The 13,263-nt window shown below is 44.3% G+C and overlaps 1 protein-coding gene across 3 annotated transcripts; it reads left to right on the top strand.

Annotated features, from left to right (window-relative positions):
- Positions 1 to 572: 572 nt before the first annotated feature.
- On the top strand, positions 573 to 12,525 carry LOC123511156 (sterol regulatory element-binding protein 1-like). Of its 3 annotated transcripts, none has more exons than XM_045266800.1 (15): positions 573 to 735; positions 4,531 to 4,739; positions 4,888 to 5,535; positions 5,822 to 6,064; positions 6,284 to 6,488; positions 7,103 to 7,275; positions 8,189 to 8,370; positions 8,615 to 8,778; positions 9,212 to 9,473; positions 9,745 to 9,931; positions 10,182 to 10,339; positions 10,472 to 10,595; positions 10,917 to 11,081; positions 11,242 to 11,377; positions 11,655 to 12,525. In XM_045266800.1, the coding sequence occupies exons 2-15, from the start codon at positions 4,638 to 4,640 to the stop codon at positions 11,873 to 11,875; spliced, it is 2,970 nt and encodes a 989-aa protein (XP_045122735.1). In that variant the 5' UTR covers positions 573 to 735; positions 4,531 to 4,637; the 3' UTR covers positions 11,876 to 12,525. The 3 variants fall into 3 exon arrangements, with proteins under 3 accessions (XP_045122735.1, XP_045122733.1, XP_045122734.1); XM_045266798.1 differs by lacking the exon at positions 573 to 735 and adding an exon at positions 3,126 to 3,291; XM_045266799.1 differs by lacking the exon at positions 573 to 735 and adding an exon at positions 3,130 to 3,291 and having other exon boundaries at positions 5,822 to 6,052.
- Positions 12,526 to 13,263: the final 738 nt, after the last annotated feature.

The following is a 13,263-nucleotide window of genomic DNA, read 5'->3' as shown; positions in this document are numbered from 1 at the left end:
CTTTCCCCTAGCACGCCATTCTTGGTCCTGAGCCACCCCCTCACACGAGGCAGCAGCGGAGGGGAGCGGCCTCCCTCCTCACGGAAATAATACAACCGGTCTTCCTCCCCTCCGCGTATTTCTCCCTCATTTCCACTGCCAACGGAGATGTACCGGCGCTGTGCACGCGAGCTGCGCGTGTTGTATAAGGGAACTTTATTTTCTTATTGGGCATTTAAGCTCAAATATTTGAAGAAAAATTATAAAGGGTTATTGTGGTAATGTAAATAACTTTGGTATTCTGGCACTGCTTTTAAGATCGTGTTTTTGGCGTCATTCTATAAATGTCAATATCTCATATTTATGGTACAGTACCTACGTACTACCTAGTCTTTGAGCAGGTGCGCCTTTTGGAGCTGGGGATTGCACCCGCCCAAGGTAGCCTCGCCAACCAATCACACATGAGATACGGTTTCACCAACAACTGTGAATAGTGAACTTGAACACAGCAGTCTAGGTCAGAGACAGGCGGTGGCTCACACGTACAGGGTGTATATACTTGCTGTCAATGCGAGTAAGATTATTGGAATGTCATCAAGAAGTTACACGAGGACTATGGAGGTAGTGTCCGTCTATCAGTGGTACCGCTGTGGTGGTGAAGGATTCCGGCGAGACTGGGGACGACCCTTGGGAGGACCACGGTCAACTCACGACCCCCTCACCCTTGCTGTCGACGCCTCGCCACTCGCCAGCCAGGTAACGGCCAACGGGAGTAACACGTACTACGAGTACAATGTCACATGATACTGTAGTGCTTAGATCCGGTCGGTAGATATACATGACGGTAGATTGATTTGTAAACGCCATTTATTATAGCATGACCGTTAGGAGACCGCGTGGTAATACTTGTACTTCAGTAAGGACTCGGGGTAAGTAATTTAGTTCTTGATGTTCTTATAGAATTACATTCATCGTAATGTTTCTTCTGTATTTCTTCATCAGTCCCCATAGATCAGTGGTGAAGGTTGGAGGAACTATAACTGGAATTTAATTTTATCAAAGGAAAATACTGCTATATGACTCGTGCAAAAAAGAAGAAAATTAATAATAATGATGATAGTGATGATAAACAAAATTAATGATCAAGTAAATGAAATACAATTGAATAGCAAGTGATGTTAGTAATAGGAGTGAATGAATTGACAATAATAATAAAAAGCAGTCGTATGTGTATAATTACGAACATACATATTACATAACCTTGCTAGTGAGGAGCTAAGTAGCTCTGTATATATCGATGGTGCTGCAATGCAACCATATCATTTATCAATTCAACAACAAGGCAGTGCAAGAGCAATTACCATAACCAGCAATGCCTCCTGCCATTGCTACTGTTGCTAGGTTGACCGATTCTGCTGATCTGTAAAAAAATATAATTAATCTGCTGCGGCATGGCGCCTTTTTACAGTAGCTAGGGAGATACGACGCGAAGGTCGAGGTCACTGAGAACAAGACAGGGTGGGTAGCTGGGTAAAGGGAGTTGGAGGAGATGTGTGGTGCAGCATACAAGTTAGTCCTTGCTCGCCGCAGCAATGTAGGCTATCTATACTCATACCAGGCGGCAGGCACTCGTCGAGTCGTCCTTGAATTCATTCCTCCCGCTGCAGTGTAGGAGGTAAGTACTGCCATAGGCTGCCCTTGGTAAATGCCTCTGCCTCTTGGAAGTCATCTATATATTCTGTCTGGTGAAGAGTGACTTCAGGTATTACATCAGATAAGTAGAGCCTGTTGGAAGTACTCTAAAACCACGAAAGACACTCTATATATATATATATATATATATATATATATATATATATATATATATATATATATATATATATATATATATATGTGTGTGTGTGTGTGTGTGTGTGTGTGTGTGTGTGTGTTCACTGATCTGCTGCAGTCTCTGACGAGACAGCCAGACGTTACCCTACGGAGCGAGCTCAAAGCTGTGTGTGTGTGTGTGTGTGTGTGTGTGTAACTTATTAACACCTACAGATGTCAGACTCGTGTACGCTTCTCTATATGGTCGTTTGTCAACGCATGGCCTCCGGGGAAAGGTCACTCAGGTAGGGAAGGCATTGCACGATCAAGTCAGCTCTGCCCGGTGTCCAAATGGTGCGCCAAAGCTTGTTGATCGCTTGTTGATAGCAGAATGCAGTATTCGTTAGCCCTGTACATGAGATTGTTTTACTTGGCTAAACATTTCCACTTTTTCCTTCTTTCTTTCGATCTGTTACCACCAAGTTTATTCGACCTGCCTAGTTATTTCTTTCAAATCACACGTTACAATGGTTAAGGTTTATTCCGTAATACACTGCAATTGTTGTACTGTACATGAACGGTTGAATTTCAAAATGTGAAAACTAAAGAGCCCTGCGTTTGATTGACATGCGTTGCAGACTTAGCAAGTTCGTAGTCTACATCGGGGGGGGGGGGGAAGTAAAAACGTACCGGACAGCATTCTTTTATCTTTATTCATTCATGTATTTGCATATTTATGGTGATATAATGTACATTTGTGCATTATAGAAAACTACTTAAAGCAGAGAATTATTGATAAACATATGTATGATGACACACACACACACACGCACACATTGCAATGGCAACATATCGAACCTTTGAGAACAGGAACAAAGAGCGAGAAGAGATTATTAAACTGCAACCCTGATAGAAGCATTTAGCTCCTTCGTTGATTCACTACTATAACCCTAACTTGTCTACATAATATTAGCACGCATTTACAATTCATGTATTGATATTTAAAGTATTAACATGAGATGATGCAGAACATAATATGCTCCGAGACCTCTCACGTGATCTGTGGCTCGCTTTGTGCATTCTATCATTACTTTCTCCCCTGTCCTCCGTCATTACCAGTATCACTACCACGATTTAATCACCACGCCTATAGATTATGAATACACCTGACACTTTCTGGTGTGTCTGTCTGTGGTGGTATTAGTCATCGTGCGCCTGGCATCTCCGGTCTCCTTGTTTTGGTGGACGTCAGTGTGATGTCATATGGCGTGATGGTGAGGCGGGGTTGGGATTGGCGGGAGGCTGGTGAGGCGGCTCTGTCATTGGTGCGAGCTGGGTAAGGCGTGTGTGGTGATTGGCTAAGCGTATGAGGCAATATCGCGCCACAGTCAGTCTCTCGGTGGTCACTGTGGGAAAGAAGCAGCGTAACATTGCACTCGCGACCACCCGCTCAGGCCGCGATGGAGGACGATGTGGTGATTCCCGACGACCTGGTGGAGGACGGTAAGTGCCCTTGAGTGTGTTTGTCCCCGCTGCTGTTACTGATACAACGTCCCCAGTGTCAGGAGTCACGAGGGTAATGGGTGCGTGGGAAAGTTGGAAACGTGACCTGACTCGGTGTGTGTTTATTTACCTTTCATTGTGACACCTGGTTTATCTGGGTGATTAATGATAGACGTGTATCGGTAATCGTGGGACTAACGGACTGGTATCATCGCTTTGATAAGTTTGAGCATATTCTTGTGTTCATTAGTCACATGGCGGACTTGTGATTGACACCTGCCTTGTCTTGTTTACCTCACTGAGCCACACCTGCTGGGAAGGTTATACACATTCACCGTTGTTGATAATATCCGTTGTTTTTCTCGATAGCCTTCAGTAGACAGAATCTTCACATCGAATGTTGTCTACCCCGAGTGCCACCCCATATCTTATATTGAGTTAAAAATTAAAGATGAAGAGTGAATGTTGGAAGGGAGGCAGTGGCGTAGAGGCGTACGTGTGGGTACTGCAGACTGAGCAATGTTGCAATGTGGCGTGAGCGACCTTGCAAGCGTGGCAGTGTGTGTATTTATAGCCGGGTATCTATAAGGTTAAGGAAGGAAACGTCAACTTGGACAAGGGGAAGGTCGTGGATGTGCTTATTACAAGTAAAGACTATATATGCCCAGTGGGCGAGGAAGGGAAGGATGGGGGGCAGTGCTGCACAGCTCTATGTATGTATCAGTGGCTTTTGTGGTAGCAGTGTTGGGATCAGCCCTGAATTAAATCAAAATCGATACTAAAAAGTCCATGAATTGAGATTGAAGAAATATATTATATATCTATTAAAATTAATTGGGATTGGTCATTGAAATTATGTAGATTGATGACATTATTTCTGCCTCAGTTTTTAGTCATTATATTACTGTGTGTGTGTGTGTGTGTGTTGCACCAATGTCAAATGCATTCATATATTTTATTTATTTATATATTTAATTATTTTCAAATTTGTAGTTATATATGTAGAAAAAAAAAAACATTTGCATGACTTCATGATTAAGAGCTCCTTATTTGGAATAGGTACTGTTTTGAAGTCTTCTTCAGTCAATGAAAGTCAGTAATAGCATCAGTAGCAGATACATGGCTACATTTATCACTTTAGTTTAATTTTTAGTCCAATGTGTAATGCTTTACTGTGTATCCATGTACTAGGATGGTTGGGGATGTGAATTAGCAAGTAAAACTCTCCTTACATTACAGACTTGTTGAATCACATCAACTGGCCTGATTTGGATCTTGATGAAATAAAGGATGATTTGGACCTGCACGACATCAAGGATTTGGGGCTGGACCTGGGGGTTGGGGAGATGCTGGGCGGCCCCATCACCTCCAGCCCTGGCATAGCCTTGGCACACTCCATGCCACGCACCATCAGCCCCTCCACTTTCATAAATACAAACACCTGCCCAGTGAGTGATGGGGACAAGTGACCAGATGTCATTCTATGTTTTTGTAGGTGTCAGGTTGACATGTAGATTGCCTGTAAATGTGTCAGATTGTAGATGATGCAATAAACTCATGTATTTGTCACTTATCTCCTTTCTTTCAATTTCCCAGGTGAGTCAGACGCCCACTGAGGCCAAAGCCAATGTGCCCCAACACCTGTCCATGGTGGGCACTCCTCCAGTGAGGCAGGTGGCACACGTGGCACCAGCACCGCGAGTGGAGGCTCCAGTTGTGAGTGTAGCCCCCTCTGCTGCTCCCCAACTGCATCACCTGCTGGCCCATCCCCAGGTGACAGTTGCACCTCAGGCCAACCCAGTAGCACATGTGACATCTCAGGGGATGCCAGTGCAGCAGGTGGCAGCTCTGGCTCCGGCCAAGCGGGCTGTCACCACTGTCACCCAGCTGGTGCAGCAGCAGCCAACACTTGTGCAGCAGCTGGTGTTGCCCAAAACAGAAACCATCACCACTAACAGCAATGGTGGGTGTCTGGCAGTGCCTCACACCCTAGTGTACAAGACTGCCCCAGCACTCACCACCATCCAGGGTATAGACGTGGTGGCAGGCATCCCATTGGTGCTGGAGCATGACCGTCTGCCCTTGGCCAGGGTTGTGAGCCCTGCCGTCAAGCTGTCCACTCAAGGGGTGCCACCGAAGGGGGAGAAGAGGAACTCTCACAATGCCATTGAGAAACGTTACCGTTGTTCCATCAATGACAAGATTATCGAACTGAAGAACCTGGTGGCTGGGGAGGAGGCCAAGGTGGGTCTCTGGCAGAGCGTAGCATTCTTTGCCTGAATATTCACAGAAGGGATTATCAAACCTAGTCTCTTGGTTCATAAAATATGAATGTGAGTTTTCTTCATTTAACTGTCAGTTTACTTTGAGGTGATAGATGATTCAGAAATCATACCTGCTGGCACTGGTTGCTGTCCTGCTCAGCAAAGTGACTTGTTAATATTCATCCAGAAACATCGTTGTGAGAGTGGGCTTCACTTGTATAAGTTGTTTTGGTGTGTAATTGTAAGCAATCTGTCTTTTTCCACAGCTTCACAAGTCGCAGATCTTGAAAAAGGCCATTGATCACATCCATAACCTCCGGGGGCAGAACAGGCGGCTGCGAGCTGAGCTCAATGCCTACAGGATGCGGGATGGCAACCAGAAAATTGCTGACCTGCTGGTGGGCCCCTACACTCCTCCACCCTCTGACAGCTCCTCACCAGCCCACTCCCCACTCTCAGACTCCTCCCTGCCACCCTCACCACATTCCAAGACAGAGGTGAAGGAAGAGGTATTGGTTGTGGGGCTGCAATGTCTTACTCTAATATAATTGCTATTTACTTTTTTTGAGGCTTGCAGTATCTTTAGTCTTTTATTGATCATGTGAATTAATCATGCATCTTGCTTTCACTGGTTGTGTGAGAGATGAGACACTTAAATATGAAGTGCTGGTGTTGGAGGATAATGCCTTTGTGCTCTAAAGGCTTCTTGCTCTTGTCCTCATCCACAGGAGCTTCCCTCCCCAAGCAGCAGTCCGCCTTATTTTGTGGCTCAAGCTCCATCCATGGCAGAAGGTTCCCGCATGATGCTGTGTGTCATGGTGCTGACGGTACTGGCCTTCAACCCTCTGGCCTCCCTCAGCCCAGCTCCTGCTCACCCCATTATGGGAGATGTGCCTGGCCGTACTATACTAGAGGAGCAGCCCCAAGCAGGAGGTGTGTGTGTGTCTTTACAAGCTTTTCATTCACTGCTAAAAACTGAAGTAGAATCACTATCTCTTGGTTTGTGGTTTTTGCATAATTTATAATTTCTACCTTCATTTGAAAACTATTCATCATGTTGAGTATCAACCTTTCTAAGTCCATTGTTGATCAGAGATGTCCCAATTTTACTTGTATGTTGTGGCACTGTAATCATAATGAATGGTGACTGCAGACTTGTTTGATCTCATACCTGCTGGTGTGCCTGTGGCTCAGGATGCAGTCAGTTCGTATTCTACCTTATGGTTTTTAAAAATTGTATATCCGTCATCTTCATGTGCCATAATTTTTCAAGGTATCCACAATGTAATGCAGAATGAACCTCAAGTCACTCAGAATCCTTACTCTTATTTCTTTTGGCCAGCTTGTACTTAAGATCAAAGAATATATTGATCAATCAGCTCAAGCCTTGCATTGCCACAAGTTCCTCTCACTTGTCTAGGAGGCCCTAAACTGCCCCAAGCAAATTTCAGAACTGGCAGTGCTGACAACTTTCTGAACAGATCTTTAGGTCACAGTGTGAAGAGAGACTCCATTATCATGTCACTAAAGTGTTCTTGTTCCCATAGATGGGTTCAGCCAGCTGTGGTCATCTGCTGCTGTGTGGCTGGTCAACCTGGCTGTTGTGGCAGTGTTGCTGGTGCGGGTGTTTGTGTATGGGGAGCCAGTGGTGAGGCGGCGCTCCCAGGCTGCCGATGAGTTCTGGCGCCACTGCAAGCAGGCTGACCAGGACTTGTCTAAGGTGAGAGTCTGCCAACATGCATAATGTATAGTCTTTCCGTTTTGATTATCTCAGAGCAAACCGTGTGTTCGGTTGGCAGCCCTGCCTCACCTCTGCTCTCGCTCAGCCCCACTGAGACGCAGATTCATTAACAGACATTTATATTTATTCACTTTACTCAGTAACATGTAACTTGTGTCGTTACTGAGTAAAGTGAATAAATATAAATGTTTGTTAATGAATCTGCGTCTCAGTGGGGCTGAGCGAGAGCAGAGGTGAGGCAGGACTGCCGACCAAACACGGTTTGCTCTGAGATGATCAAAACGGACAAGCTATAGTACAGATGAAAAATATAATAATGTATATTGATGACTTAGTTTTTCAGTACTATGTGTATTTTTCTAGCTTTTACATTTGGTTTTCCCTATAGTGTATATAAGCTGAATCTGTTAGGTTGTATTTTCACTTAATATAGGAGGTGGTGGCGTAGTGGATAAAGTGGTGAGCGTGGGATTGGACAGACGTCCACACATAAGTTCGAATCCCACCACATACCACTCTGAAGCTATGCCATTTGTTGCGTGTTTTTAAAGTTACCTGCGTGTCACTATGATACGCAGATTCTAGGTGGTTACACCAAAGATGCACTTGGGTGGTGATATGGGTCCTGATATGGGTATCACTAAATAAAATTGCCTGCGCTACTAATGGGTGGAAGCTGAACAGCGCTTCCCACATACTCTTCAAGTATGCCTACAGGTGCTGTAGGCCATAACATTAAAAAATAAGTAAATGAATAATGATAATGATAGTGTAAGTTGTGAATCCACATGGCTGTCTATTACAATCCACCCCACATATTCTGTACAAAATTGTATCGGGCATACCTTTATTATGTAGTGGCTATGGGAGTTCATTTTTGTTGTCGTCTCAGGGGCAGTATGCCAGCGCCAGTCAGCAGTACTCTCAGGCTCTACAATCCATTGGACGCCCACTGCCCACCACCTGGCCAGAGAAGGTTTTGTCTGTGCTGTGGCAAGTGACACGCCAACTCCTGCAGCGCCTCTACCTGGGCCGCTGGCTGGCCAAGTATGCTGGTGGCCTCTTCCTCCAGCCGTGAGTGTCACCTTACCTTTCAGTTGTGTTGGAAAACAGTAGTGTTGCAAAATGTACAAAATATTTAGTTGTATTTCTGTCTTGTTCATATACAATAGACACCCAGTATATTTAAAGACTCATTGCTGTTTGATTGTTGATATTTGTAAACATGCAGAAAAACACATGAAGTAAACTGGTGATATGAAAAGTGTTGGCATCTTATATTGTTTTTAAGGATTGATTTTGTCATCTTTTTCCACAGATGTGTGAGGGAAGATGTGAGAGAGAATGTTTGTGAGTGTGCACGTGTGTACCACAGACTGCACCAACTGCACCTCATGGGACACACCTCAGACACCTCTCACCTGCTGGGCCTCTACCTGGCCATCACCTCCATTAACCTGGGAGAAAGTGGCCCCGTTGGAGGTAAGCATTTCGGGAGATGACAAACACATTAGGCAACAAGTCGCATATGGTTAATTTGGGTTAATGATTATTTATATCTTCTTAAGATCATGATCATTGTTCACATTTATAATATTTATCTTAGTTTCTCTTGAAATGTATCTCTACGATGTGATGACTAAAGGCCTTTATCAAGTAGGAAATGATATGGATTTCCTGTGTATTTCTTGGATGAGAGTTTTGAAGGAGAGACATGATTATTTGTTATGATGCATTTGTGTATTGGTTGAGGTAGTCAAAAGGATGGGAGATTAAGAGTGTGACATGCAAGAGTAAGGTTTATGTGGACAGGTTCAAGGGGAGACTTTGTCATGCCTGTTTGGATGAGGAAAGTGTCAGCAATGCCGTATCTAAATCTGATTTCAATTGATGAGATGTTGCTATGATGATGCAGGAGGAGACATGGCGGAGATGTTGGTGATGTGTGCCTTGCGAGTGAAGGAGAGCCTGCCCGAGCCGTGCCGCCTGCTGGCCCGGGTCTTGCTGGGCTTAGCTGGCCGCTCCACCCCTCCTCCGACCCTGGCGTGGCTCTTCACTCCCTCGGGCCGTAGGTTCTTTGCGTCCCACAAGTGGTCTTATGATGCAGATCGCCAGTCAATGTTTACCCGGCTTACAGATAAGGCAGACCCTCTGGCATACCTTCTCCTGCTGTACAGGTCAGTAGCAGCCTTACTCTAGTACCATTTCCCCTTGTTATATTTGGAAAATATTTGTTTTGACATTTTATGATTGGTGTCTTGTGTGAGGGATGACCATGCCAAAAGTTTAGATAGCTTGTAAGTATCCATTCACACATTCACAGATGTGACCAGCAGATGTAATCATTGCAGATCAATAGGTCGTATAGGAAATCTAATAGAATCTGGATAAATGCTTTATCCAGGTTCTTTTTCCTGTACTGATTTTTTTTCTTCTGTTTCCCTAAAGAGAGCACCTGCTGGAGTGTGCCATCACTACACTGGTGAACCCTGGCAATAAGGCTGAAGATGGCCATGAGGAGGGTGGCTCCCACTCTCGCACCACCACTCCAGATGTGCTGCGTTACCTGCACACCCTCCAGCACACCTTCACTGCCCCACCCGGCGCCGCCCTTCATGCGGCTTCAAGGGATGAGGTGAGGTCGTCAGGCATCTGAAAGTATGGGAAAGGGTGCTAGAAAGATAAAAGGAAAGAGTTTGGCTTTAAGTGATAATGAATGCAGAAATATGTTTGTGGGTTTGTGGTATGGATAGAAGAATACAGGGGCAGAGATGACCAGCTGTGAGGATAAGGATTACAGGTGTTTGAATTAAAGTCTTAAAAAATTCCTATTGATTTTATACAATGAAACATCATGACCATATTTAACTCTTTTTCTCTCCTAGGTTTGCAGTTGGTGGAGTTCTTTGTTGGGAGTGATTGCCCACTGGCTACTGGGTGAAGATGACCTGGCTGAGACCCTCTTCTCCACCTTGGAGAACACTCCAGAGTACCTCAGGACCTCAGAAGATCCCCTTCCCACAGCTGTTCTCTATGCTGTCAGGTGAGTCCCTTCAGATCTGGTTGTGACTGGTGGCTGTGCTTCTGGGTTGGTTCTGGGTTGGCATGAACTATTATGAAGCTCAATGTGGTAAGGATTATTGGTACTGAACAACGTAATATCTCTTCTCCTCAGGGCAAGGCGTCAGCTGGGCCACGGTTCTCTATCTGTTGTGCTGCGGCTGTGTGACCGCTCCGGGGCTGCTCTCAGCGACTCCATCCACCAGGCCTCCTACAAGCATCCACACTCCATGGTTCAGGTGAGTGAGTCCATATTGCCTTGGATCACTAATTTTCTCTCGGTACAGGCTCGTTGGTGCCATGAAGACCATGTCAGCGCCTGTTGAGGATGCATTGTCGTTGCATTGCAGGAATTAAACTCTGCAGTGCTCCTGCATTGCAGCCCTCAGCAGGTGGCCAAAGCAGCACTGTATCCATTATGTGATCTGTGGAGTATGTGGAATCTTTCATGAAGCAAACTTGTATGGAGAGTGTAGTGTGTGTATTAAGGGTAAGGAGTAAGTTGTGAAGTAATGGTGATTGGGTAAATATTTTTGTGACAATACTCTTTTGCTTCACAGAGTGTACAGCTAATTGTGGTGGACTGGCTGCTTGGAGTGCGGACAGTAGCCTGGGAAGGGGAGGTAGTGCGAGACTGTGACACACTCACTGTGGCACCACCACATGTGCTGCAAGGCTTCCAGCATGACCTGGCACTCCTTCGCAAGCTGGTTCATTATCTTCCCGTGAGTACATGATATAGTGAAGAGTCTCTTGTTTCGAGTAGATTTTCTTATAATTTTTAATAGATGTACTTGTTTGTGTTGCTTTTGTGAGATATACATTGTAGGGATGATGTTAATTGAATAGGAATGGTCTCGCTAAATATTGATCTTTGGCTTCCAGGGTGTGGTGGCCAGAGTGTTCTTGCATGAGGCCACACTGAGGATGATGGCTGGTGCCTCCCCAGCCAGGACACAGCAGCTTCTTGACCGCTCCCTTCGACACCGCTACAGTCGACCTTCAGTCATCTGTGGCAAGGGTGAGCCTTCTCTCAGGTCTTATGTGTTCTTTGCATTCTTTGCATCCTTTATTATTTTTCACCATCTCAAAGTTCACTGTGCCAGGAATACCCACACTTTGAATGTTAATTTTTGTTTCACCTAACTTAGAATTTTATGTAAGCTAGAAAGACAGTAATCCCGTGACTTTGGTGTAGATTTTAGCTGACACTGCTTCCCAAAGTAGCATTTTCCTTATACTTAAAGTTCAGTTTGGGAGTTCAGTGTAATAATGCTTTCACTGTCATCCCAAAACAGATAAGAATCCAGAGAGATTCAGTGGGGAGAGAGAGCATGCCACTGCCCTCATGTTGGCCTGCAGACATCTCCCCTCACAGCTGCTCTCCTCGCCTGGGGAGCGTGCAGGCATGCTGGCTGAGGCTGCTAAGACCCTGGAGAAAATTGGGGACAAGCGGCGCCTTCAGGACTGCTACACCTTAATGAAGTCCCTAGGCACTGGGGTTTCTTCCTATGGCTAAGATGGATTAGGGTGGGTTGAGGGGAGGGGAGGGATATTGAGGTAGGGAATGATTGGAGTAGGATGGGGTGTAGCAATAAGGAGGGTAGGGTAGGATGCAGCAGATTAAAACAAATTTCATTAGTTTAATCAAAAGAGAAGGAATGTATTAGAATTGTACTTTTATTTTCTTGAGATTGCCACATTTTAAGAATTTTGTATTTATTTTTACTCAGATTTATGTGATTCATGAATCCAGCAAAAGTAAAAACTATGATAATTCTAACTGTATATAGTTGGTAGATGTAAGAAAGTGAGCATAGTAAGTTTGTACTATTTAGTGTGGTTGAAGGATGGCGAGGTGTGAGATGTACTATGGAGAATGAGATGCTTAAACATACATGCACCAGAGGTTAAGAACAGGACAGGGAAGTGAAGGAGTGGAGTGTTTTAGTAACTAGCTGGTAACTGGCATGACAATCCTCTTGAAGGAGTTATAGGAGACTAAAGAAAATTTTTAAAAAATATAGTATTTGGGCTGTATGGGACACTCCTTTGTAAGAAGAGAAGGAAGGAGGCATGTCAAGTGTTTTGTAATGTACCTGCATTGTAATATATGAGTTGGAGGTCAGTATTGTTTGTTTTTATATAATAATGAACTTTATTTCTGTAGCTTGCAGTTTTTGTACCTTGCATATTGCTCACAGCTTTCCTATTGATGGGTTGTTTATAATTTACACGCCCACAGCCACACACATAAAGGAAAGGTAGAATGAATAAAGCGAAGTCAAATAATCAATCAAACGAGTCGAGGCTTCTCCAAAACAGTGGCTTACTTGAGGAAGGGGGAAGTGTGTCTCCCTCCATCTGCCCTCACCATAGACAGTTGCCCCTCTTCCTCCTCTCCTCAATACTGAACACTGATATGGCGCCACAGTACTGTCATCATGCAAAATCAGTTGACTCTGAAACTTTAGCGTGGTAACAAGTATCGAGGTCAGGTATGTAAAGGGAAAGAGAGAAATGTGTTTTTACATCGCACATCGCTCATTGTCCTCTAGCAGACTACTGTGCCAAATTTAGCAGCAAACAGGCAGAGCCGCGCAGCGCATGTAGGACACTTGCACGTGCCAATAAACATGACGCAGTTCATACATTCCTCCATCACAGGTGTACTGCCTCACATTTGTGCTTTCAACATTATTCTCCGCCCTCTTTCTCTCTCTCTCTCTCTCTCTCTCTTCATTAATTTGTCTTTATTTTTTGTTGTATTTACTTTATCTGTTTATTTATATATATATATATATATATATATATATATATATATATATATATATATATATATATATATATATATATATATATATATATATATATATATATATATCAGTTTGAATACACTTACTCCCT

Source organism: Portunus trituberculatus, chromosome 31 (assembly GCF_017591435.1).
Source record: "Portunus trituberculatus isolate SZX2019 chromosome 31, ASM1759143v1, whole genome shotgun sequence".
Lineage (NCBI taxonomy): Eukaryota > Metazoa > Arthropoda > Malacostraca > Decapoda > Portunidae > Portunus > Portunus trituberculatus.
This window is presented reverse-complemented; position numbering and strand designations above follow the sequence as displayed.

Coding starts and splice junctions, on each gene's coding strand:
- LOC123511156 (XM_045266798.1), top strand. CDS start 3,249: ATGGAGGACGATGTGGTGATTCCCGACGACCTGGTGGAGGACG. Junction 4,740..4,887: donor TAAATACAAACACCTGCCCA/GTGAGTGATGGG, acceptor TCAATTTCCCAG/GTGAGTCAGACGCCCACTGA. Junction 8,371..8,614: donor GGTGGCCTCTTCCTCCAGCC/GTGAGTGTCACC, acceptor CTTTTTCCACAG/ATGTGTGAGGGAAGATGTGA.